The 21,743-nt window shown below is 73.8% G+C and overlaps 2 protein-coding genes across 2 annotated transcripts; both read left to right on the top strand.

The window, feature by feature from the left end:
- Positions 1-9,068: 9,068 nt before the first annotated feature.
- On the top strand, positions 9,069-10,184 carry AURANDRAFT_30070 (hypothetical protein; the record flags this gene model as incomplete). The annotated part of the gene is made up of 1 exon (XM_009041078.1): positions 9,069-10,184. The coding sequence occupies one exon, from the start codon at positions 9,069-9,071 to the stop codon at positions 10,182-10,184; it is 1,116 nt and encodes a 371-aa protein (XP_009039326.1).
- Positions 10,185-12,080: 1,896 nt separating this feature from the next.
- AURANDRAFT_65922 (hypothetical protein) lies at positions 12,081-20,131 on the top strand (the record flags this gene model as incomplete). The annotated part of the gene is made up of 3 exons (XM_009041079.1): positions 12,081-14,690; positions 15,004-16,320; positions 17,678-20,131. The coding sequence occupies 3 exons, from the start codon at positions 12,081-12,083 to the stop codon at positions 20,129-20,131; spliced, it is 6,381 nt and encodes a 2,126-aa protein (XP_009039327.1).
- Between the last annotated feature and the right edge of the window lie 1,612 nt (positions 20,132-21,743).

Genomic DNA, 21,743 nt, shown 5'->3' with positions numbered 1-21,743 from the left:
CGGCATCAGACCCCCTATTTGGGCGGCAGGCGCCACGCGGCCGAGCCCACAGGCCACAGCGGCACCGCCGGCGTCGCCGCCGTGCTTGTGGGTCGCGCCCGGGTCCGCCGGGCGAGTCGCGACCGGAGCGGCACGCGTGGGGCGGCCGCGTGGTCGCCACGGGCCGGCCGAGGCCAGGGCCGAGACGACCTTCGTCCAGAGAGAGGAAATGCTGGCGGCCGCCTGGCACGCCACCGGCGCCGTCGCCGTGCTTCTGGGTCGCGCCCGGGTCCGCCACGCGGGCCGCGACCGGAGCGACACGCGTGGGGCGGCCAGATGGTCGCCACGGGCCGGCCGAGGCCGGGGCCGAGGGCGCGGGTGACCCGAGGCGCGCGTGGGGCGACGCGTTCGCTCCGCGGTCGTCTGTGAGCCTTTGGAGGGCGGTTCCGGGCCGGAGCCGCGCCTGGACGCGCGGCGCGCGTTTTTCCAAAATTCAATTTCGCCGCCGCCACGCTCGCGGCCTCTGGGAGGCGTGGACCTGCCTCCGCGAGAGCCAGCACGGACCCGGCGTGGGCCCAGGCGGCCGCCGCGAGGGCCGGGCCGACGCGTCCCTTTCCCGGTCGGAGCGGTGGGCCGCCGGCGCGGTCTGCGGCGCTTGCGCCGATTCGTCCTGAGTGGCCGCTGCCGCTCGGGTCAGACACCAGGCCCCTCCGGTCCAGGCGGCGGGTGCCGCGCGGCCGAGTCCACGAGCTACAGCGGCGCCGCCGGCGTCGTCGCTGTGCTTGTGGGTTGTGCCCGAGCCCGCCGAGCGGGCCGCGGCCGGAGCGACACGCGTGGGGCGGCCGCGTGGTCGCCACGAGCCGACCAGGGCCGAGGCCTAGGGCGCGGGTGACCCGAAGCACGCGCGAGGCGACATGTTCGCTCCGCGGACCGTCCGCGCGCCTTCGGAGGGCGGTTCCAGGCCGGAGCAGCGCCTGGACGCGCGGCGCGCAATTTTTTCATCGCTGGCTCCGCCGCCGCCGCGCTCGCGGCTTCTGGGAGGCGTGGCGCCCGTCACCCAAATAGGGGGTCGCCGGTGTCCGACCCAGAGCCAAACTGCCCTACGCCGTGGGGTCCCGCGCTCCCCGCGGCCCAGGAAGCTGCTCGTCCCGCCCGGCGCCGTCGTATGAGCTCGAAGTTCGCCCGGAGAAGCGCGATAGCCCGGCACATTCGCACACTACACACCGCGACCCGGCGTGGGTCACGCGAATCCTCGCCGCCTCGCGGCCCACCTCCCGAACGTCTCCGTGAATATGTGCGGCAGCCGCCGCGCAAGCTCCGGGCGCATATCCCGCTCTCCGCCGCCGCCTCCCAACCATCGCGCCAGCTTGCCGAGAGACGGCGCACCAGCGGCCCGCGCGTCCGCACCGTGCTCCGCGAACGTCCGCCGTACCCGACGGACCCACCTCTTCCGCGTCCGCTGCGCCTCGAGACACGGCCGCCCGACCCCATCATAGCCGAAACAGAAGTGGAGCGTGAGGCTCCTCCCGTCTCCGGAACAATATCCACACACGCACCGTCGCGGCGGGAAACTAGGGCCCGCCCTGCACTCGGGGCACGGCCAGAAGGCACCGGCCATCAGGGCAAGCACCGCCAGCCCCTCCGCGTCGGCTCGGAGCCCCCGGTGCAGCTCCGTCAGCCACCGCTTCGTCGGCGCGAGCTCCACGAACAGCCCGCCCACCAGACTCTGCCCCAAGCCAGACTCGACGTCCAAAGCCACCACGGCCGCGATCACACGCTTCGCCGCGGCGGCGCGGACGCGCGCGTGCCCCCGCAGCCTCGTCGGGTCGTCGTCGTCTGTGTCCTCCTCGCTGCCATCGGAGCTCGACGACGACCCACGGCCCGCGCCGCCTGCCGGCGGCCGAGGCCCGGGGACGCTGATGCCGACGCCCTGCGATGCGACCGCGAGCCGCCTCGTCTGCCGTTGCAGGTTCCCCGTGGGCGAATGCCGGGCAAAGTCGCGCGCCTCTCGCCCACTGCCCCGCGCATGCCCGTGGAACTCGCCCACAACTTGCCGTCGCCAAGGCCGCACCGTGGCCGCGGGCAGGCTGTACACGTAGCGCATCTGCTCCAACCAGCGGCGGTCCGAGAGCCGCCAGACACCGAACACCGCCCGGACGAGGCGCTCGTCCAGGCGGACCTCAGGCTCCACAGCGCCGCCGAGGAGCGCGCGCAGAGCCCTCGTCTGTGCTCGCTCCAACGCGCCCTCCTCGGCGTCCGTGAGAGAGGGCCAGACGGCGCTCCACTTTTCTGCTGCGTGCCGAGCGTAGATCGTCCAGACCCAAAGGGCCCGTTCCACGGACAGGCACCGCCGAGCCCGCTCACCGCCCTCGATGGCGTCCACGAGCCTGTGAACAATGCTGATCTGCCGCCGGACGTGCCCATAGACGCCTCCTCCGAACTCGTAGCCCAGGTAGACCGCCGACGCCGTCGCGAACGTCGCTCGCTCGCTGTCGCCGCCCCCACTTGCGGCCCTCGTCGTGTGTACCAGGGCAGCGGCGCGCCGCACGACGTCCGGCTCGTCCTCCTCGCTCGGCAACCACACGTAGTCAAAATCCTCGTCTCCGCCGACGACGCGCCCCAGCTTGGCGAACCCGAGCTTCGGCGCCGACGCCTCGTGTCCGTGCACATAGAGCCACTCAAACACGACGTCCAACGCGCAGCGCAGGTCGCGCACGTCTCGCGGGAAGATGCCCACATCGTCCATGTGCACCAGCGCGGCGGCCGAGAACGCACCGAACGGGGCGACCCCGCAGCCGGCGCCGCGCAACGCCCGAGGCAGGCCGGCCGTCTGGAAGGAGAACTTCGCGGGGCTGTCCGCTCCGCCTTCCAAGATCCCGCGCGAGACCGGCATGTTCGGCGTGTACTGGCCCGGCGCGACTTTGATCGCCACGGCGCTGCCGAAGTCTAGCGACGCGAGGCCCTCGACGATGTGGGGCCCGACACCCGCCTCGCGCATCGCGAGGTACACGTCCTCCCGAAGCGCATTGGGGAAGCCGCGGAGCAGGTCGACGACGGCGAGAAGCTGCTCCTCGCCGCGCGCCCGTCTCCACGCGACGACGTCGAGGGCCAAGTGTAGTTGATGCCTGGCGTCGACGCCGCGGTTGCCCACGCTCTGCGACTCATCCACAGACCCGCACACCAAAGCCCGGTGGAGGAGGACGGACTGCTCGACCTTCGTCACGTACGACAGCAGCATGATCATCCTGTACGACAGCCACTCCAGGGGGTCCCGGCCGCCGCCTTTGTAGACCGGCGTCGCGTGGAGGACCTGCCCCGGCGTCCTCGCCCAAGGATCGAGCAACCGCGCATAGAGGAGCTCCTTCCAAGCGCGCGCCATCGCCCAGCCGCCGTTACGCACCAGATTTGACCCGAGGCCGTCTTCCGGGTCCGCCGCCCGTCCCGTGCGGAGGTGCCGCATGACGCGGTAGACCTCGGCCGTCGAGTACGGCGCCGCCCCGTAAGCACTCCTCTCCTCCCTCGTCGGCTGCACGTCGCCGCGCACGACCGCGCGCGCCCACCGGCGCCAGTCCCGGCCGCCGAAGCGGACTACCGCCGCCTCTGCCGCGCGACGCTCACTTCCAAACACCCTCCGCCGCAGCCGCGCGAACTCTGCCCGCCGCGCGGCGTCGGCTCCCTGGTGGTACCGCACGTCACCCGGGTCCGCCGTCTGCCGACCCGCGTAGTCGCGCATCAGGACGCCGACGGCGTCTCGGCCACGGACCCGCGCGCCTGGCGGGTCGGACCTGGCGTCGCGTAGCTCGCGGCCCAGTACGACCGCCGCTCCGTCCTGCAGGCTCCCGGGCCGCACCATGCCCTTGACGAGAGCGTGAGCTGCACGAAGCCCACGATAGTCCCCGGCGGCCGCCTTCACCCGCCCGGAGACGTGCGCCGCCCACGCGCGGACGGCCTGTGCGTCCCTCTCCGCTCGCGCTTCTCGCAGCTCAGATGCCGCTGCACTGACCGCGCGCCTCTCGCGGCGCCGCGCCGTGCCGTCCTCGGCCGCACTGAGCCGCCCCGCGGCTGCACGAAGCCGCCCGTGAGCGGCCCGGACCCGCACCGACGCGCGGCGGAACCCGTCGTCGACCCACGCAGCCTCGCGGACTGGCGGAGCTGTGCCGCCGCCTCGTCGCCTCTTCCGGCTCGGCCTCCCGACTGCGTCCGTCTCACAGCCGACCCAGATGCGCACAAACGCAGCGACGGCCATTGTCCAGCTGCCGCCCCACGTGTCGAGGCCGCTGTCGCGGAGCCGACGCAGCAGCGGCGCCTGCCTCTCCTTGATCAGCCGCCGGAGCTCGGCCCGCTCCTCCTCGCCCGCCATGTCCCAGTCCGCGCGGGGAAGGGCCTCGAGCCGCACGACGTCTCCGAGATCCAAGACGCCGCCGTCGCTCGGCCCGCAGTCGGCCGCGGCCCAGACTGGCGAGTGGTCCGACCTCTCCCAGCCGTCTGACCCGTGCAGCACGGAGAGCGGCCCACAGTTCTCCGTCCCACACTGCGACACTCGCGCCGCTTCGTTTGCGACGACGAGGTCCAGCTGCGACAGCGCCGTCCACTCACCGCGGACGCGCATAAAGGTCGCGGCGTCGGCCAGCTCAGTCCCGCACGACGCGACGGTGCCGCTCTTGACAACGAGCCTAGTCCGCTCGAGCACGTCCTTGAAGCGGCGGCACCGCGCCGTCTCCGCTGCCGCGTCACCCACGAGACGCCGGTCTGACCCGCCCTGGGCCAACCGTAGCTCCGGCAGGTTGGAGTCGAACGCTGCGACGAAGCCGACGCCCAGTTCAGCCGCCTCTTCCGCCTGGTGTTCTAGTGCACGCAGGAAAGCAGCGTCGTCGTCGTCCGGCGCCCGATACCCCACAAGGTAGCGGGGCCCGTTCTCGTCCGTGCCAATGATGATCGTCGCAGTCTCCGAATCGTCGCCTGCCTCGTGGTCGAGGACGAGCGCCTCGACCTCGTCGGCGACGTAGATCGCGACGCCGCCGCCGATCACGGTGCCGGGCCCGCTGCTCGCGCTAGTGCGGTCGCGCCGTGCCACGAGCCGAAACCCAGGAATCGGGGGCCGATCGTCGGCGCGCATGCGCGTCTCCGCGAGCGCGACCACCGTGACCTTGCGGAACGCCTCCTGGAACCGACCCAGGAAGGCGGACAGCTCTGCGGTCTTGGACCGCAGACCGTTGATGTTGAGGAACATGGAAAGCACCGTGCTGACGCGCCCATTGTTGTCGCAGCCAGGCACCGTGCCGTCCTGTCCCTCCAAGTCACGCCGTGGCGTGACCTCAGCCACGCACGGACGAGTGCGTGTTCCGGCAATTCGCGCCGAACTTGCACCCGCCCTCCTGCCGGAAGTAGCGGCAGGCGACCGGTTGCCGCTTGCGCTTCTTGCCTTTCTTGCTCTTCTGCTGGCCACTGGCGCCTCCGCGCGCTCCTCGGCTCCGGCTCTGCCGCCGCGCGCTCCCGTGGCCGCCGTCTCCGAACGTGTCCGACCCGGGGTCGGTGACGTCCGACGATTGAGACCGGCGGCGCGCCGCGGACGCGCCCCGAGCCGCCGCGACCTCGTTCGCCAGCCAGTCGCCCAGGCCCGCGGCACCGGCGGCGCCGTTGATGCCGGGCCCGCGCCCGCTGCCGGCGACGGGCACGCCGCCGCTGCCGGAGCACCACGAGGGGATCGTCATCCCACGGCCGCGCCCGAGGCCGGCGGCGCCGCCGCTCCTCGGACTCGGAAGGCTGCTGCGGCCCCGCTCGCGGCCGTCGTCGCTGCCGCCACCCCGGGTGCCGCGCCGCCGCCCGTCGCCGTCGCCGCCGGACCCATGCCGCCCCGACGGGCGCCAGCCTTCACTGCCGGTGTCACCGTCGCGCCGCGGGTGGTCCCGGCGCGGGGAGTCGTCGCGGCGCCGGGCCGGAGGCCGCCGGTCGCGGCTCCGGGACCGCACGGCCCGGAAATCCGTGTAACTCACGCTGCTGTCACTGGCCGAGCTGCCGGGCGGGTACGACGCGGTCTCGCCGCAGTCGGAGCCGCGCCGTCGCGACCCACTCCGCCCGCCGCCGCCGCCGCCGAACCCGCGGCCCCGCGAGTCGCGCCGGTCTCCGCCGTCGCCGCCGCGGCGCCGCGCGCGGTCCCGGTCCCGCGAGCTGCCGCGGCTCCGCGCGCGGCCGCCGCGGACGCCCCCGCCCTCGCCGCCGGCGGCGCCGCGGCCCGGCTCGTCGTCGCTGCCGACGACGTCGCGGCCCCGCTCGCCGCCGCCGCCGCCGGACTCGCGGCCCTGCGAGTCGCGCCGGCTACCGCCGTCGTCGCCGTCGTGCCGCGCGCGGTCCCGGTCCCGCGAGCCGCCGCGGTTCCGCGCGCGGCTGTCGCGGCCGCTCCTGTCGCCGTCCTCGACGACGCCGCGGCTCCGCCCGTCGCCGCCGGATCCGCGGTCCCGCGAGCCGCGCCGGCTCATGCTGCCATCGTCGTCGCGCTGCGCGCGGTCCCGGCCCCGCGGGCCGTCGCGGCCCCCCGTGCGGTCGCCGCGGCCGTCCCCGCTGCTCATGACAAAGATGGCGCGGCTCTGCTCGTCGCTGTCGTCGCCGGGCCCCTGTTCCGCCGAGCCGCGCCGGCCTCCACCGTCGCCGTCGCCGCGCCGCGCGTGGTCCTGGTCCCGCGGGCCGCCGTAGTGCTGCGCGCGGCCGCCGCTGCCCTCGCCGTCGACGACGCCGCGGCTCCGCCCGCCGCCGCCGCCGACGACGCCGCGGCTCCGCTCGCTGTCGCCGCCGCCGGACCTGCGGTCCCGCGCGTCGCGCCGGTCTCCGCCGTCGCTGTCGACGCGCCGCGCGCGGTCCTGGTCCCGCGAGCCGCTGCGGCTCCGCGCGCGGCTGTCGCGGCCGCCTCCGTCCACGCCGTCGGCGACGCCGCGGCCCTTCTCGCCGCCGCCGTCGACGACGCCGCGGCTCCGCTCGCCGCCGCCGCCGCTGGACTCGCGGCCCCGCGCGCCGCGCTGGCCGCCGCCGTCGCCGTCGCCGCGCCGCGCGCGGCCCTGGTCCTGCGAGCCGCCGCGGCTCTGCATGCGGCCGCCGCCGTCGCCGACGACGACGCCGCGGCCCTGCTCGCCGCTGCCGCCGCCGGACTCGCGGTCCTGCGCGCCGCGCCGGCCGCCGCCGTCGTCGTCGCTGCGCCGCTCGCGGTCCCGGTCCCGCGAGCCGCCGCGGCCTCGCACGCGGCCGTCGCGGCCGCCTCCGCCGTCGTCACCGACGACGCCGCGGCCCCGCGCGCCGCCGTCGTCGCCGGACCCGCGGCCCCGCGCGTCGCGCTGGCCTCCGCCGCCGTCGTCGCCGCGCCGCCCGCGGTCCCGGCCCTGCGAGTCGCCGTGGCTCCGCGCGTGGCTGCCACGGCTGCCCCCGCCGTCGCCGTCGACGACGTCGCGGCTCCGCTCGTCGCCGTCGTCGCCGCCGGACTCGCCGTCCTGCGCGCCGCGCCGGCCGCCACTGCCGTCATCGTCGCGCCGCGCGCGGCCCCGGCCCCGCGAGCCGCCGTGGTCCTGCACGTGGCCGTCGCGGCCGCCTCCGCCGTCGCCGCTGACGACGCCGCGGCCCCGCGCGCCGCCGCCGCCGCCGGACTCGCGGTCCTGCGCGCCGCGCCGGCCTCCGCTGTCGTCGCCGCCGCGCCGCGCGCGGTCCCAGTCCCGCGAGCCGCCGCGGCCCTGCACGCGGCCGTCGCGGCCGCCCCCGCCGTCGCCGCCGGCGACGCCGCGGCCCCGCGCGCCGCCGTCGCCGCCGAACCCGCGGTCCCGCGAGCCGCGCCGGCCTCCGCCGTCGTCGTCGCCGCGCGGCCCGCGGCCCTGGCCCGGAGCATCGCCGTGCCACGGCCCGTGGCTCCCGGCGTCGTCCGCGGCCGCCACGGCGGGCTCCACGGCGGCGGTGCCGGCCTCCTCCGCGTGCCGGCCCAGGAGGGCGACGCGCAGGTCCCAGCCCACGTCTCCGTAGCGCGCCGACGCCGACGGCGCCGCGAGCGCGGCCGCGACGGCCGTGCGTACCGCGGGGCTCGCGCCGGCTCCGAGCGCGCCGTCGCCGAGCCGCTGCGCGACGAGCGTCGCGTAGCCGCCGTTCCGGAACTCCTCCGCGTAGCGCGCGATCATCACGACGGGGGCGACCGCGAGGACGGAGTGGACGTCCGTCTCGCGCGGTGCTGGCGCCGCGTCGGCGTCCGTCGCGTCGCCCATCGTTGCCATGAGCCACCGCGCGTACGCGACGATGTCGCTCTTGTTGCGGACGACGCCGGACTCCGCATTCGTGCTGAGGTAGACCGTCGGCTTCTGCTCCAAGAGGAAGCGGCACCCGTGCGCGGACCGATCCTGGTACGGTGCTTGGCTGACTCCCGCGGCGAGGCACTTCAAGACCTCCGTCGACGGCCCGTTCGGCGGCCCCCTGATCAGGATGTGTCGGATCCCAGGAGCGAAGGTCGCGTGATAGTAGAAGTAGCTCTGCTTCTTGCTGTTGGCGGACCCGGCCCGCACGAGCGGCTGCTTCTTCCTCGGCGTCGCGGCCGCGCGCCGCCTCGCTCCCGTCGGCGCGTCGTCGCCCTCCGAGTCCGAGTCCGAGGCGGGCTTCCGGCGCGGCCGCCGGCGCGTTCCGCTGCCGCTGTACTCCTTCTCGTAGGCGTCCTTCTTGCGTCCGCTGCCGCGGCTGCCGTGGCTGCCCTTGTCCGTCTTCCGCATCGCGGCGCGAACGGCACCCGGCGGCGCTGCCTTCGTGGTCACCGGAGTGGGCGGCCCCTCCTGGCTCTAGTAAGAGCCCGCACCGACGGCGGCCCCGACCCACCGCCCCTCGCCCAGGGGCGGCGCCTAGCTGCCAAGGTCGACTCCGCCCTGTCGCTCCGCCCCCTCGGCCTCAGCGCCCACGCCGACCGGGCTGCACGCTCCTGGCCCTCTCTAGGGCGCGATGAAACACGGGTCGACGGCCGGGGTGGCTCCGGGGCGCCCCACGCTCACTGCAGCTGCGCTCCTCCCATCGCTCCGACTGCAGCTGCTTACTGCTGGTGCATCATCTGTGCATCTTTGACCCCTCGAGAGGAGAGCGAAATGGCGGCCCTCTCGGAGAGCGCCTCGCCAGAGGCGGCCGCCTCGCCGGAAGCGGTCTTCCACGACGAAAAGCACGCGTCCTACCTCGTGGCCGTGTCGAAGAACACGGAGGCCATCGAGTTCGTGCTCACGGAGTACATGCGCATGAGCGGCGTCTATTGGGGCCTCACGGCCATGGCGCTCCTCGGCCGCGACGTCCACAAAGAGATGGACGGCGACGCCGTGGTCGCCTGGGTGCTCCGGTGCCAGCACCCCTGCGGCGGCTTCGGCGGCGGCGAGGGCCACGACCCGCACCTGCTCTACACGCTGAGCGCGCTGCAGATTTTGGCGCTCCTCGGCGCGCTCGACAAATGCGACGGGGCCAAGGCCGCGGCCTACGTCGCGGCGCTCCAGCAGGGCGACGGGTCCTTCCACGGCGACGAGTGGGGCGAGGTCGACACGCGCTTCAGCTACTGCGCGCTGAGCAGCCTGGCGATTCTAGGCGAGCTCTGGAACCGGTCGCCGCCGCTGATCGACGTCGCCAAGGCCGTCGACTTCGTGGACCGGTGCCGCAACTTCGACGGCGGCTACGGCGCCGTGCCCGGCGCCGAGAGCCACGCGGGCCAGATCTTCTGCTGCGTCGGCGCGCTCGCGATCGCGAAGCGCCTCGACCTCGTCGACGGTACCTTGCTCGGCTGGTGGCTCGCGGAGCGCCAGTGCGACAGCGGCGGCCTCAACGGGCGGCCGGAGAAGCAGGCCGACGTCTGCTACAGCTGGTGGATCCTGTCGTCGCTGACCATCCTCGGGCGGTCCCACTGGATCGACGAGGCGAAGCTCGCGGCCTTCATCCTCGAGTGCCAGGAGGGGGACGGCGGCGGCGTCGCGGACCGGCCGGGCAACATGGCCGACGTCTTCCACACCTTCTTCGGCATCGGCGGCCTGAGCCTGCTTTCCTGGTTCGACGGCACGGCCTACGCGGGCCGGCCGGCCATCGACCCGGTCTTCGCGCTCCCCGCGCCGCTCGTCGCGGAGCTCGGCCTCGAGGCGTCGGTCTGCCCCCGGGCGACGGCGTCCCTGCTCGAGACGTGGGCGCGCGCGCGCGACGAGGCGAAGGCGACGCCGCCGCCGTCGCCCTAGGCTAGAGCTCCCCGCGTAACCGCCCTAGGCTAGAGCTCCCCGCGTAGCCGCTTCCGCTCCTTCTCCTCCATGCGTTGCCGCGCGGCGCGGACCTTCTCGACCGCGTCGCCGTCGTGGGAGAGGATGTGGCGCGCGTGGACGGCCGGGAGCTTGGCGCCGCCCGCGATGGGCGCCTCGTTCTCCCGGTCGGGGCACATGAAGGCCGCGTGGGCCGCCGGGTCGAGGAACGTGGACCGGTTCAGCAGGAGGTGCCAGTTCCGCGTCGCCGCGGCGCGGTCGTAGGCGTACGCGCCCGCGGGCGCCGCCGGGTCGTAGAGGTGGACGAAGTAGCCGACGTCCAGGTCGTCGTCGGTGCGGCCGACGTGCTCGCGGCGGTGGACGATGGGGATGGAGCAGCACGCGACGGCCTCGTAGACCCGCCGACTCCAGGGCTGGTCGCCCGCGGGCGCGAGCGTGAGCCGGCTGTTGCAGAGCACGTCGAGGTACTCGCGCTCCTGGTAGACGAGGCGGTTCGTGATCGCCGCCGCGAAGGCCGGCAGCGGGCGGCCCGAGGGCAGGGCCGCGAGGTGCGCGAGCCAGTCGCCGCGGTCGCTCGAGTTCATGAGGCCGCGGCAGAAGTCCGCGCCGTTGACGCGCTTCGGGTTCCAGCCCTGGACGTTGAGCGTGTGGTCGAAGGGGCCGAGCACCTCGTAGAGCGACGTCTCCCAGTCCTCGAGCAGGATCTCCGTGAACTTGAGGAAGTCCGTGTCGGCAAAGTGCGCGCGCGCGAAGCGCGGCACCCAGCCCCGCTCGAGGCGCGTGACGGCGTCGTTGCCCCGCCCGCCGAGGAAGTTGAAGGTGATGGACTGGGCGTCCGGCGGCCGCGACTCGTGGATGGCCTTGATGTTGAGGAGCCACGAGCCCGGGAAGAGCGACGGCCCCGTGTTGCCCGGCATGCGCTCCCAGCCTGGGCAGCAAAAGGGTGATTCAAGTTCGCTTCAAAGTGAGTGTTCCGCGCGCGCGCGTTCCGAAAAAAGCATCCACGCTTCGAGACCGTTCCGAGAGATGATCGCTCGTCCAAAAATCAGCCGAAACGAGTGGAAAACGGCCGAGAAAGGAGCCTTTGAAGTTGGGAATTTCGCTCTCTTTTCCTGCCCTGCTCCCAGCCCAGGTCCCGGAGGCGGTAGAGGTACCAGTCCGGCAGGGCCCGGTCGGCCTCGGCGTGGGCGAGCTCGTAGAGCACGAGGGCGCCGAGGTCGTTGTGCATGGGGTCGAAGCGCTGCTGCGCCGCGAGGTACGCCGCGAGCAGGCTCGCCTGCGACGCGGGCGGCTTGCCCGCGTTCCGCGGGTCCTCCGGGCCGATGAGCAGCGCGGCGTCGGCGCCGAGGTAGGCCGCGGCGATTTCGGTGAGGTTCGCGCCCTTGGTGTAGCGGAGCTCCGCGACGGTGCCGTCGCCGCGGCTCACGGGCACGCGCCGCGCGAGCTGCGCGTCGACGAGGGCGTCGCCGGCGTAGGCCTCGCACTCGGGGATCTTGAGCGACAAAAACACGAGCGCCGAGCACTCGTTGGACGTGCAGCCGTTGCCGAGCATGGACGGCCAGTGGTCCATGAGCTCCACGAACTCCTTGGCCTTGCGGCCGCAGCCCCAGGACGGCTTCACGAGCACCGGGTACGTGCCGTCGTCGATCTCGACGTCGTAGCGCTGCCACTGCTCCTCGCCGAGGGCGCAGACGGCGACGCAGCCGAGGACGCGCCGCAGCGACGCGCGCATGGGCGGAGGAGGCTGCTAGAGTATCACCATCAACCAATGTATACGTTCAACAACGGCTCAATGAAGATATGGGGCGGCTTTGTTCTCTTGGGCTGTCCAACAACAGGAGAGCACGACGTTTTGGAGCGCTTCGGCGCGAAGCGGCGATGTCGCTCTCGGACAGCGACTCCGTCGGCGCGGAGTCGCCGCTGTCGCGGAACGCGCAGCAGATGTACGACCTCGTGGAGACGCGCAAGCGGGCCATGCTCCAGTCGAAGAGCGAGCCGACGCTGCCGTCGCAGCGGCGGCGCCACGCGGGGCGCGGCGACCAGTGCGCGACGCTGCAGCTGCCCAAGCTCGCGAACGCCGACGAGGTGCGGCAGCGGGGCGGCGCCGGCGGCGGCCACGACGCGGGCGGCCGCGGGCCGGATCGGCTCCGGCGCCGCGGCCGCCGGTCGCCGCGCGGCGCCGCGGCGCCCGCGGCCGCGGCGCCGCCCGCGGCGTCGCTGCCGTCCGTCGCCGGCGCCGAGGCCGACGAGGACCACGCCGAGGCGAGCGAGACCGTGGCGCCCCTCGGGAGCGCCGCGCAGAAGAACAAGGAGCTGCGGCACAAGCGGCGGCGCGAGACGCAGATCAAGCAGCGGCGGACCGTGGGCAAGCACGTCCAGCAGGCGTCGGCGCGCATGTCCATCGCCGAGCAGGCCAACGTCCAGCGCATGCGCGGCCTCACGGTCGTCGGCGCCAAGGGCAAGGCGCTGGCCGCGCGGCGCGCGACGGGCCGCGCGGGCGACAAGTTCGGCTTCGCGCTGCCGCTGCCGCTGGGCAAGTGCTGGCACGCGATCTTCGCCGCCGTGCACCGCGCCGACGCCTTCGGCCGGGCCGTGCGGCCCGAGCGCTACGTGCGGCCCGAGCCCGAGCCCGTGAGCGAGACGCCGCGGTCCGCCGCGCGGAAGATCGCCGGATTGGTGCTCACGCACGGCCTCAAGCGCGCGATTTATAGACGGGCGACGGACCGCATCGCGGCCTTTCTGAAGAAGCCGAGCTTCCTCGAGGCGCGCATGGTCGACCGCTTTCTCGACGTCATGCGGAAGATCAAGAACTGCCAGCGCCGCATCAAGGGCATGTGGGACGTCACCGAAGCGCGGTGCCTCCTGCTGCGCAAGGTCTGGTTCGCCGTCGAGAAGGCGAACACGGACGCGCTCTCCAAGTTCATCGTGAGGGTCAAGAAGCGCCGCGCGGGCAACCGCGAGGCGCGGGAGAAGGCCGCGGCGCTGAAGCTCCGCTTGGAGACGGGCGACAAGGAGCCGGAGACGTGGGTCGGCGAGGTCACGCGCCAGTGCGTCAAGCGCCACGCGAAGCTGACGAAGATCACGGAGAAGGTGCAGCACCTGAGCCACGCGATCCGCGAGCTCCGGGACGCCGAGGCCGAGGAGCGCGAGAAGCGCCGCGCGGAGGCCGCGGGCGCGAAGCGCGTCGAGGAGGAGAAGAGTTTGGCGTCCAAGTTCATCACGCCCGTCCACCGGGACCGGCTCCTGCGGCGCTACCTCGCGGACAAGCGCGCGGCGCACATTTTGGAGTGCGAGGAGGACGCGATCCGGCGCCGCGCGGGCGGCTACGACCAGGGCCGCTTCGGCGTCGACGACGCGCGGCGTTTGATGGAGCTGTCGAGCGCGCACGTCGGCGAGGTCACGGAGATGCAGGGCATCATGCTCAAGGAGGATTCCATCTTCGCGTCGTACCGCTGGCCGCCCCTCGTGCTGCTCGACGAGGCCACGGGCGACGACGTGCTCCGCCTCATCAAGCGCGCGGTGCTCGAGCACTTTATACTGCGCAAGTTCGGCAAGAAGTTCTGGCGGCTGCGGTGCAAGGCGGCCCTCGTCCATTTACGGGCCCAGGCGGCCAGGACCGTGCCCCGGGGGAAGCCGAGGACGCGCGCGGGCAAGCGGCGGCGGTCCTACCACGACCCGCTCGAGCGCTGGGGCGACGGCGGCGCCGTCTACAAGCTGGAGACGAAGAAGAGCGCCATCAAGGCCATCGCGCGGCGGAACCGGGCGCTGAAGGAGGCCGTGAAGCGCGCCGTGGGCCGGGAGGACGAGCCCGAGACGAATTTGGTCGCGGCCGTCGCGCGCGCGGCCTTGGAGGCGAAGAAGGCGCACGAGCGCGCCGCGGAGGTGCCCGAGGACCTCGACGGCGGGGGCGACGCGGAGGCGCCGGCGGCGGAGGTGCCCGAGGACATCGCGTCGACGCCGGCGACGCCCGCGGACCGGTTGCGCCACGCGCACGCCGCGCGCTTGGGCGTCGCGGCGCTCGAGGCGTTCCTCCCCGCGGCGAGCCGCGAGGGCTTCGCGGGTAAGGCCCACGACAAGATGCGGCGCCAGGACCGCGCCAAGGCCCACTTCAAGGTCGCCCTCGACACGCTGGCCACGGCGGACCAGCTCACGCACCACAAGAGCGGCGACGCGTCGCTCTCCGCGCTCTCAAACGCGAAGATGCACCAGCAGGACCGCGCGAAGCAGCACTTCCACGCGGCGCTCGACACGCTCGCGACGGCCGACGAGCTCACAAAACACAAGGCCGGCGACGAGTCCCTCTCCGCGCTGAGCCACGCGCGCATGGCCAAGCAGGCGGGCATCCGCCAGCACTTCCACGCCGCGCTCGACGCCGTCGGCTTCCGCGACCGCGCGCTCGACATCCACGCGCCCATCCCCAAGACGCCGGCCACGGCCTCCAAGGCGTCCTCGAAGGCGAACTCGCGCGCGCCGAGCCGCGCGGGGCCCGTAAGTTGACACCGGTGCAGCGAGGTTGTTGTTGCCGCCGAAAGTGAACTTGATGAGCTTCGCGTTGCACTCCGCGCTTCGCTGAACGCGAGCTCCGCGACAAACTCAGCACTGCCGCGTCGCGTCTCTGACAATCACCGTGCGCCGCCCGCGTCCCTGCTTCCACGCATGGCTCGTCCGGCCGCGCGCCATCTTAAACGCGCGAAACGCTCGGAGGAAAGCGCACGCCGCGCCGGGCTTTGCCAGACGCCGGAATTGCGTTCGGGTGGCGACGCGACGCTGGCGGCTCCGACCCATTGTCTCCCCATCCTAGGCCACCATGACCGCCGTCGCGTCGCCCCAGTCCCCGACGTCCCAGATGCTCAAGGCGACGGCGCCCGCCTGGACGCCCGTGCCGGGCCTCGGCCCCGCGCTCGAGGCCAAGGGCGCGCGCAAGGGCCGGTCGCGGCGCAAGTCCGGCCGCGAGTCGCTCGAGCACCGCATGGGCGCGGCGCCCCGGGGCCCGGGCCTCGCGCGGTCCGGCGGGGCGGCGCCGGGCGCGCGCAAGCCCGCGAGCCCGCGGAGCGGCCGCCGCGGGTCCGGCCGGTCGCCCGACGGCCGCGGCGGCGACGCGCTAACGTGCGGCCTCGCGTCGCGGTCGAGCCCGCGGCACAAGCCCCAGCCCCAGCAGCTCAAGGTCCACGCCCCGGGCTGCGCCTGCGCGCGCCTCGTGCGCGCGCGCGCGAAGCACGACGAGGCGGGCCGCGCGTCCGGCTACCTCGTCGTGAGCCGCGACGCGCGCGCGCCGGACCTCCACTTCGGCGTCGACGCCGACGACTTCGCCGCCGAGCCCGAGGCGTCCGAGTCGGCGCCGTCGCCGACGCCGAGCCCGCCGCCCGAGGGCGCGCCGCGGCCCGCGGCCGCGGCCGCGCCGGAGTCGGACGCGGACCGCGCGGACCGGCGCCAGCGCGAGGCCAAGCTCCGCGAGGCCATCGCGTCGGCCTCCGACGCCGCGGGCACGAAGGTGTCCTGCGCCGCCTGCCTCCTCGACGGCGACTGGCGCAACGGCGCCGTCGTCGTCGCCGGCGGCAAAAGCTCGGTGTCGCGCGTCTGCGACGCGGCCAACGGCGCGCTCTTCCCCGCGGGCGGCGACCCCAAGGCCTTCCACGGCACGGCGTTGCCGCGCTGCGTGCCCGTGAACGTCGGCGGCCTGCTCCGCGCGGTCATGCGCGGCGAGGAGCCCATCCCGCTCCCGGCGGAGCTCGCGCTGCCGTCGCCGGAGCTCGGCGAGGGCGTCGTCGACGTCAAGCACCACATCCAGGAGGCGCTGGGCATCGTGCCCTTCGCGGACCTGCTCGCGGGCGGCGACGGCGACGACGCGCGCGCGGATTCCATGCGCCGCCTCGCCGCGCTCGACGACGAGTACGTGCTCGTCCTCGCGTACGTCGACGCGCGCAACGTCGTGAGCCTCGACCTCCCCGGCGGCAAGCGCAAGCTCGCCGAGACGGCCTGGGAGGCCGCCGTGCGCGAGATGGCCGACGAGTGCAAGCTCGCCGCGGCGCCCGGCGACGACCTCTTCTCGGGCGCCGGCGGCGCGCTCGACGCCGGCGGCGCGGCCTTCAAGGCGCGCTCCTACGTCGACGGCCAGTCCGTCCGCTTCTTCGTGCTCCGGCCAGCGGACCACGACCCCGCCGAGAAAGCCGAGCCCTGAGTCCCGGCGCGACGCGTCCTCGGCCGCGCCGCCCGCGGCGCGGGTCCTCCCCGCCCCTCCTCCTCTCCCCGCCCTGTTTTCGGACGCGTTACGCCGCTTTGAGCACGTTTTTACGACGGCGGCGCGAGCCCGACCCACTGGGTCAGCGTCGCCCACTCGACGGCCGCGCCGAGCGCGAGGGACGCGGCCGCGGGGCCTTTCGGGACCTCCGCGGCCGCGGCGGCGAGGCTCTGGCGCCCGTCGAGGCACGCGGCGAAGGGCGCGAAGGACGTCGCCGCGTAGAAGTCGTCGAGCGCCGCGTCCCGGAACGTCGTGCCGACCTGCGCGGACGCCGCGACGCGCAGGTCCTGGGCCCGGCAGCCCGCGACGGCGTAGAGCGCGAGCCCGCAGAAGATGAAGAGGTCCGGGGCCCGGCCGCCCGCGAGGACCGCGTTCGCGCAGCCCCAGGGCACGACCGGCAAGATCAGCGGGTGCCGCGTGACGCGCGTCAGGCCCGCCGGCCGCAGCTTGAGGCCGTCGTCGCGCTTCACGCCCAGGGGCGACGACGGGTCGTCCTCGAAGCCCGGCACGAGCGACAGCGGCGACGGCTGCGCGAGGGACGCGATGCTCACGCCCTGCGCGGCGCTCGCGACGGCGAACGCCGCCCACCACTGCGCCGGGGCCAGCGCGACGGGCGCGGCCTCGGCGGCCTCGCGCACCTCCGGGTAGGCGGCCAGGGCCGGGAAGAGGAGCGCCGACGCGACGGCCGTGTAGCCCGCGCGGTAGATCTGGCGGCCGGCGGTCGGCGCGTCGGGCCAGACCTCGAGGCCGCCGGCGTCCGCGGGCCACCAGGCCTCCGGCAGCCGCCAGCCGCGGCCGACGAGGCCGAGGCCGTCGGCGGTCGCGCCGCACGCGGCGATGAGCGGCTCGCGCACCGCGGAGAGGCCGATGTGCGTCACCGAGAAGCCCGCGACGAGGCCGCCGAGCGTCAGCGGCGTGAGCATCTGCAATGAATCAGCGCTGCGTGTTGCGCTTGTTTTTTTTAGTATTGCACTGAGCCTCGACTGTTGCAAGCAGGCCTAGGCAGCGCTCAGTGATGCGCTGAGCCTCGACTGTTGCAAGCAGGCCTAGGCAGCGCTCAGTGTTGCGCTGAGCCACGACTGTTGCAAGCGGACCTAGGCAGCGCTCAAGGTTGCGCTGAGCCACGACTGTTGCAAGCGGACCTTGGCAGCGCTCAGAGTTGCGCTTGGCCTCGATATGAAGCCATGCTCTCTAGCTTCAAGGTTGATGCGCCCGCCTCATTGAACCCATCGTGCAGCCCAGCATGGCGGACCTGTACGGCGTTTGGGTGGGCATCGGCCGCGACGAGGCGCAGACGCTGCCCGCGGTGCTGAGCAGCATCGCGACGGCGTCGGGCCTCTTCCGCGGCGGCTGCGCCGTCATCATCTACGAGAACGACAGCGCCGACGGCACGGCGGAGCTGGTGCGCGCCTGGGGCAACAGCCTCGAAGCGAAGGCCGGCGGCGTGCGGCGCGTCGTCGTGCTGAGCGAGAAGCTGGGCGTCGGCGTGAAGCGGCCGAGCCACTCGTTCCTCGCGCGGTGCCGCAACAAGTACCTCGACGCGCTCGAGACGCTCGTCGAGGAGGAGCCGTGGCTCGCGACCGCGCCCGACCGCGTGCGCGTCGTCGCCGTCGACCTGGATCTGCGCCTGGGCTTCCCCGCGCCGTCCGTGGCGAGCTCGCTGCGGCTCCTGGAGACGCTGCCGGGCGTCGGCGCGGTCGCGTCGAACGGCGTCTTCACGCCGCAGGGCCACCTCTACGACGCGTTCGCGTTCCGGTGCGCCGACGCGTTCGCCGTGGCGCCGCTGGCCTTCGACGAGCGCGCCTTTGGGGGGCTGGCCTGCTTCTGGGCGGCGCTGAACGGCGACCGCGAGCGGCGGCCCGCGTTCCCGCCGAACCTGCCGCCGCGTCCCGTCGACTCCGCGTTCGGCGGGCTGTGCTGCTACCGCTACGCGGCGCTGGAGGGCCTGCGCCACGACGACCAGTGCGAGGACTGCGAGCACGTGAGCCTCTGCCGGTCCATGAAGCGCGCGGGCTTCGAGGTGCTCTTCAACCCCGCGGCGCTCCTGTGGAACGCGGACTACGACGACCCGCGGACCTTGGTCGGCGCGCGCGTCGACGCCTGGGCGGCCTACGACGACCCGGCGGGCCCCCACCTCGGCGCCGTCCACGACGACGCGGCGACGCTGGACCGCGACGCCTGGCGGCGGAGCGGCGGCGGGGACGCGGGGGGCTTCGAGGTCGTCGTCCAGTATTTCGTAGCGAAAACACCGCGGCGCCGCGCGGAGATCGACGCGTGCGCGGCGCGCAACGCGGCGAGCCGCAACGTCGCGCGGCTCCACTTCCTCGTCGAGGACGGCGACGCCGCGGCGCGCCTCGCGACGGTCGTCGGCCCGCCGTCGGACCGCGTCCGCGTCGTCGCCGGCGACGGCCGCCGGCTCACGTTCGGCGCCGCCGTCGCCTACGCGGACGCCGTCGCGGCGGCGGGCGCCCTCGTGGCCGTGGCCAACGCGGACGTGGCGCTGGACCACGCGACGTGCCTGCGGCAGGCGCACCGCGCGCTCTGCGGCCGGAGGCACCGCGTCCTCGCGCTCACGCGGCACGAGACGACGCCCTTCGGGCCCCAGCTCTTCGGCGGCGGCGCGCGGCCCGACGCCCAGGACTGCTGGCTCTACCTGGCGCCCCTCGAGCTCGGCCGGGCGCGCAAAGCCTGCGACGTGCCGCTGGGCAAGGGCGGCGCGGACAACCGCGTCGCGTTCCAGCTGCTCCTCGGCGGCGTCGACGTGCTCAACCCGGCGCGGAGCGTCGTCGTGCACCACGTCCAGGCCGAGGAGAAGCGGGGCTGGCGCGTCGCCGAGGTGAAGCCGCCCTACGCGTACCTGCCCCCGGCGACGATCGAGGCGTGCCGCCACGCGCAGTTCGCGCCCATGGCGTGCCTCGACGACGGCCGGAGCCGGGGCCACGCGACGCTCCGCGCGGGCGACTGCAAGTGCCTCGCCTGCGGGCGGCTCCGCGCGCTCCTCCGCGAGTGGCACCGCCTCGGCCTCGTCAAGCTCCGGAGCGTGAAGACGCGCGGGCCCGCGGAGGCGCGGTGGCGCGAGCGGAGCGTCACGGGCGAGCCGCTCCGCGCGCCCCACGCGGGCGACGTCGCGCTCCTGCCGGCGGCGCACGCGGACGTGGCGCCGCCGGAGTGCGCCGTCAAGCTCCACCTCCGGTCCCTCGGCGACGCGGGGCCCGACGGCCCGTCGACGCGGCGGCTCCGGTGGGCGACGGCGGCGACGGCGCGGCCCCGGGACGTCGCCAACGCCGCGCGGGTCCGCAAGCCGCCGGAGCCCCGGTCGTCGGCGCTCGTCCTCGAGGCGGAGCCGGACCTCGCGACGCTCGCGGCGTGCCGCGCGGCGGTGCTCGGTTACGACCGCCGGGAGGTCATCCCCGAGCTCCTCGCGCTCGGCGTCGTGCCCGTGCTCGCGGCGCTCTCCGGCGACGAGGAGGCCAAGCTCGCCGCGGCGGCCATCGAGTGCGGCACGCACTACGTCCGCGCGGAGGCCTACGACCCGGACGACGACGCCGCGCTCGCGGCGATCGGCCGCAACGGGCCCGCGTGGTACGACGCGCACGCGGCGCCGCTGGCGACGTACAAGCGCGCCGTCGCGCTCGCGCGCCTCGCGACGGGCGCGCCGCCCGCCGCCGGCGCGTGCCTCGAGTCCGAGTAGGGTCTTCTTTTAGCCGACGAGGTGCGCGGCCCAGTCGACGAGGGGGAGGATGTCCGCGCACGTCTGCCGCGGCAGGTCGTCGGCGACGCACGCCGAGTAAGTGGGCAGGCGGTACGCGGCCTCGGGCCCGATCAGGATCACGGACCAGAGCGCGAGGTTCCGCGCGGCCTGTTGCAGCTCCTTGCCCTTCTCCGGCGGCGGGAAGAACCTGGGTGCGGCGCGGTTCGGCGCCGTCGCGCGGCGCGGGTCGGCGTCGTCGCGAAATCAAAGGGACGCGGTCGCGCACTTCTCGACGTTCACGACGACGGAGCGGCGCCGCGGTATGCTGTGCGACGGCGGCACCAGCGCCGCGACGGACGACGCGACCAGGAAGCAGATGAGCTTGCGGAGCATCTCTTGCGCTTTGTGTGAGGTTTTTTTAGGCGCAGAGGACGCGGCGCGACAGTACGAGCTTCGACCTCGTGGCAGCGACTCTCCGCGAGTCCCTTTCAAGCGCAAACAACCGGCGCGACAGCGCGATCTTCGTGCTCCACAGCTCGAAGAGCTGCTCAACAATGGGTCAACATTGCGTCAACATGCCGCTCCGAGCCCATTCCCTCTGGTTGAAGAGTTGTGGGTCTGTCCGAGGGGGCTTGCTAACATATCCCGCCGGCGGGATATGTTAAACGCCGCTTCAACTTGGATTTCAACCTCAAACCTTGCACTTCAACAGGGACCTCAACACAGCCGCTAAAGGCAATCGGCGATGAATTTTAGGCTTGGCAGGCGACGATTAGACGTCCGGGTGCCTAGATGTCGAACGCGGCGCGAATGGGCTTGTGGTCGCTCGTGCTGACGTCCCCGACGACCTCGAAGTTTGTGAGCCTGGTCTGCGGGCCTGCGTCCGGATAGCGATAGAGGATGCGGTCCGTGAAGGACGGGAGGCGCTTGTGGAATCCCTTCCACCCGTACAAGTAATGGAATCCCTTCTTCCCGACGACGCACTTGAACGACGGCGGACCCGAATACGGCGTGGTCCTGAAGCCCGCGAGGCCGGCCTCATCCCGGTCGGCCTGGGGCTGGCATGTCAGCTCGTCGAGGGCTCCGAGAGCTGCGTAGTTTCCCTCCTCGATGAGCTGCGAGACGCGGTGGAAGACCGTCGCGATGTTCGCGCCGCTGTAGATAGCCGGCGCGCCGTACTTGTTGGGGTCGAGCCGGTAGTTCAGGTCGCCGAGGATGAAGCAGTGCCGCGTCGGTTCGAGGATGGTGGCCTTGAGCTTCGTCGTGATCTTCTTCACGGCCGCGTTCCGCTCCGCGCACTTGCCCTCGCTCGCCGGGAGCTGGCAACAGACGAACGCGAGGCGGACGCGGGACGCTTCGACGACCCGGCCCAGGGATGCCGACAGGGCGACGCCGCACGCTCCCCGGATGAGGCCACCGGTCGATACGAACGATTTCCTGACGTCGTGGACGTAGAAATTGGCTTCGGCGGCGCGGCGGCAGAAGACGAGGAGCTTGAGGCCCATGCGCAGGAAGGACATCGAGGCGTCGTTCACGAGCTCGTGCTGCTCGAGGTGGCCGATGAGCTTCTGCTCGACGTTGGCGTTGCCAAGCTTGACCTCCTGTAGCGCGA

The sequence above is a fragment of the Aureococcus anophagefferens genome (assembly GCF_000186865.1).
Source record: "Aureococcus anophagefferens unplaced genomic scaffold AURANscaffold_18, whole genome shotgun sequence".
Taxonomy (NCBI): Eukaryota; class Pelagophyceae; order Pelagomonadales; family Pelagomonadaceae; genus Aureococcus; species Aureococcus anophagefferens.
This window is presented reverse-complemented; position numbering and strand designations above follow the sequence as displayed.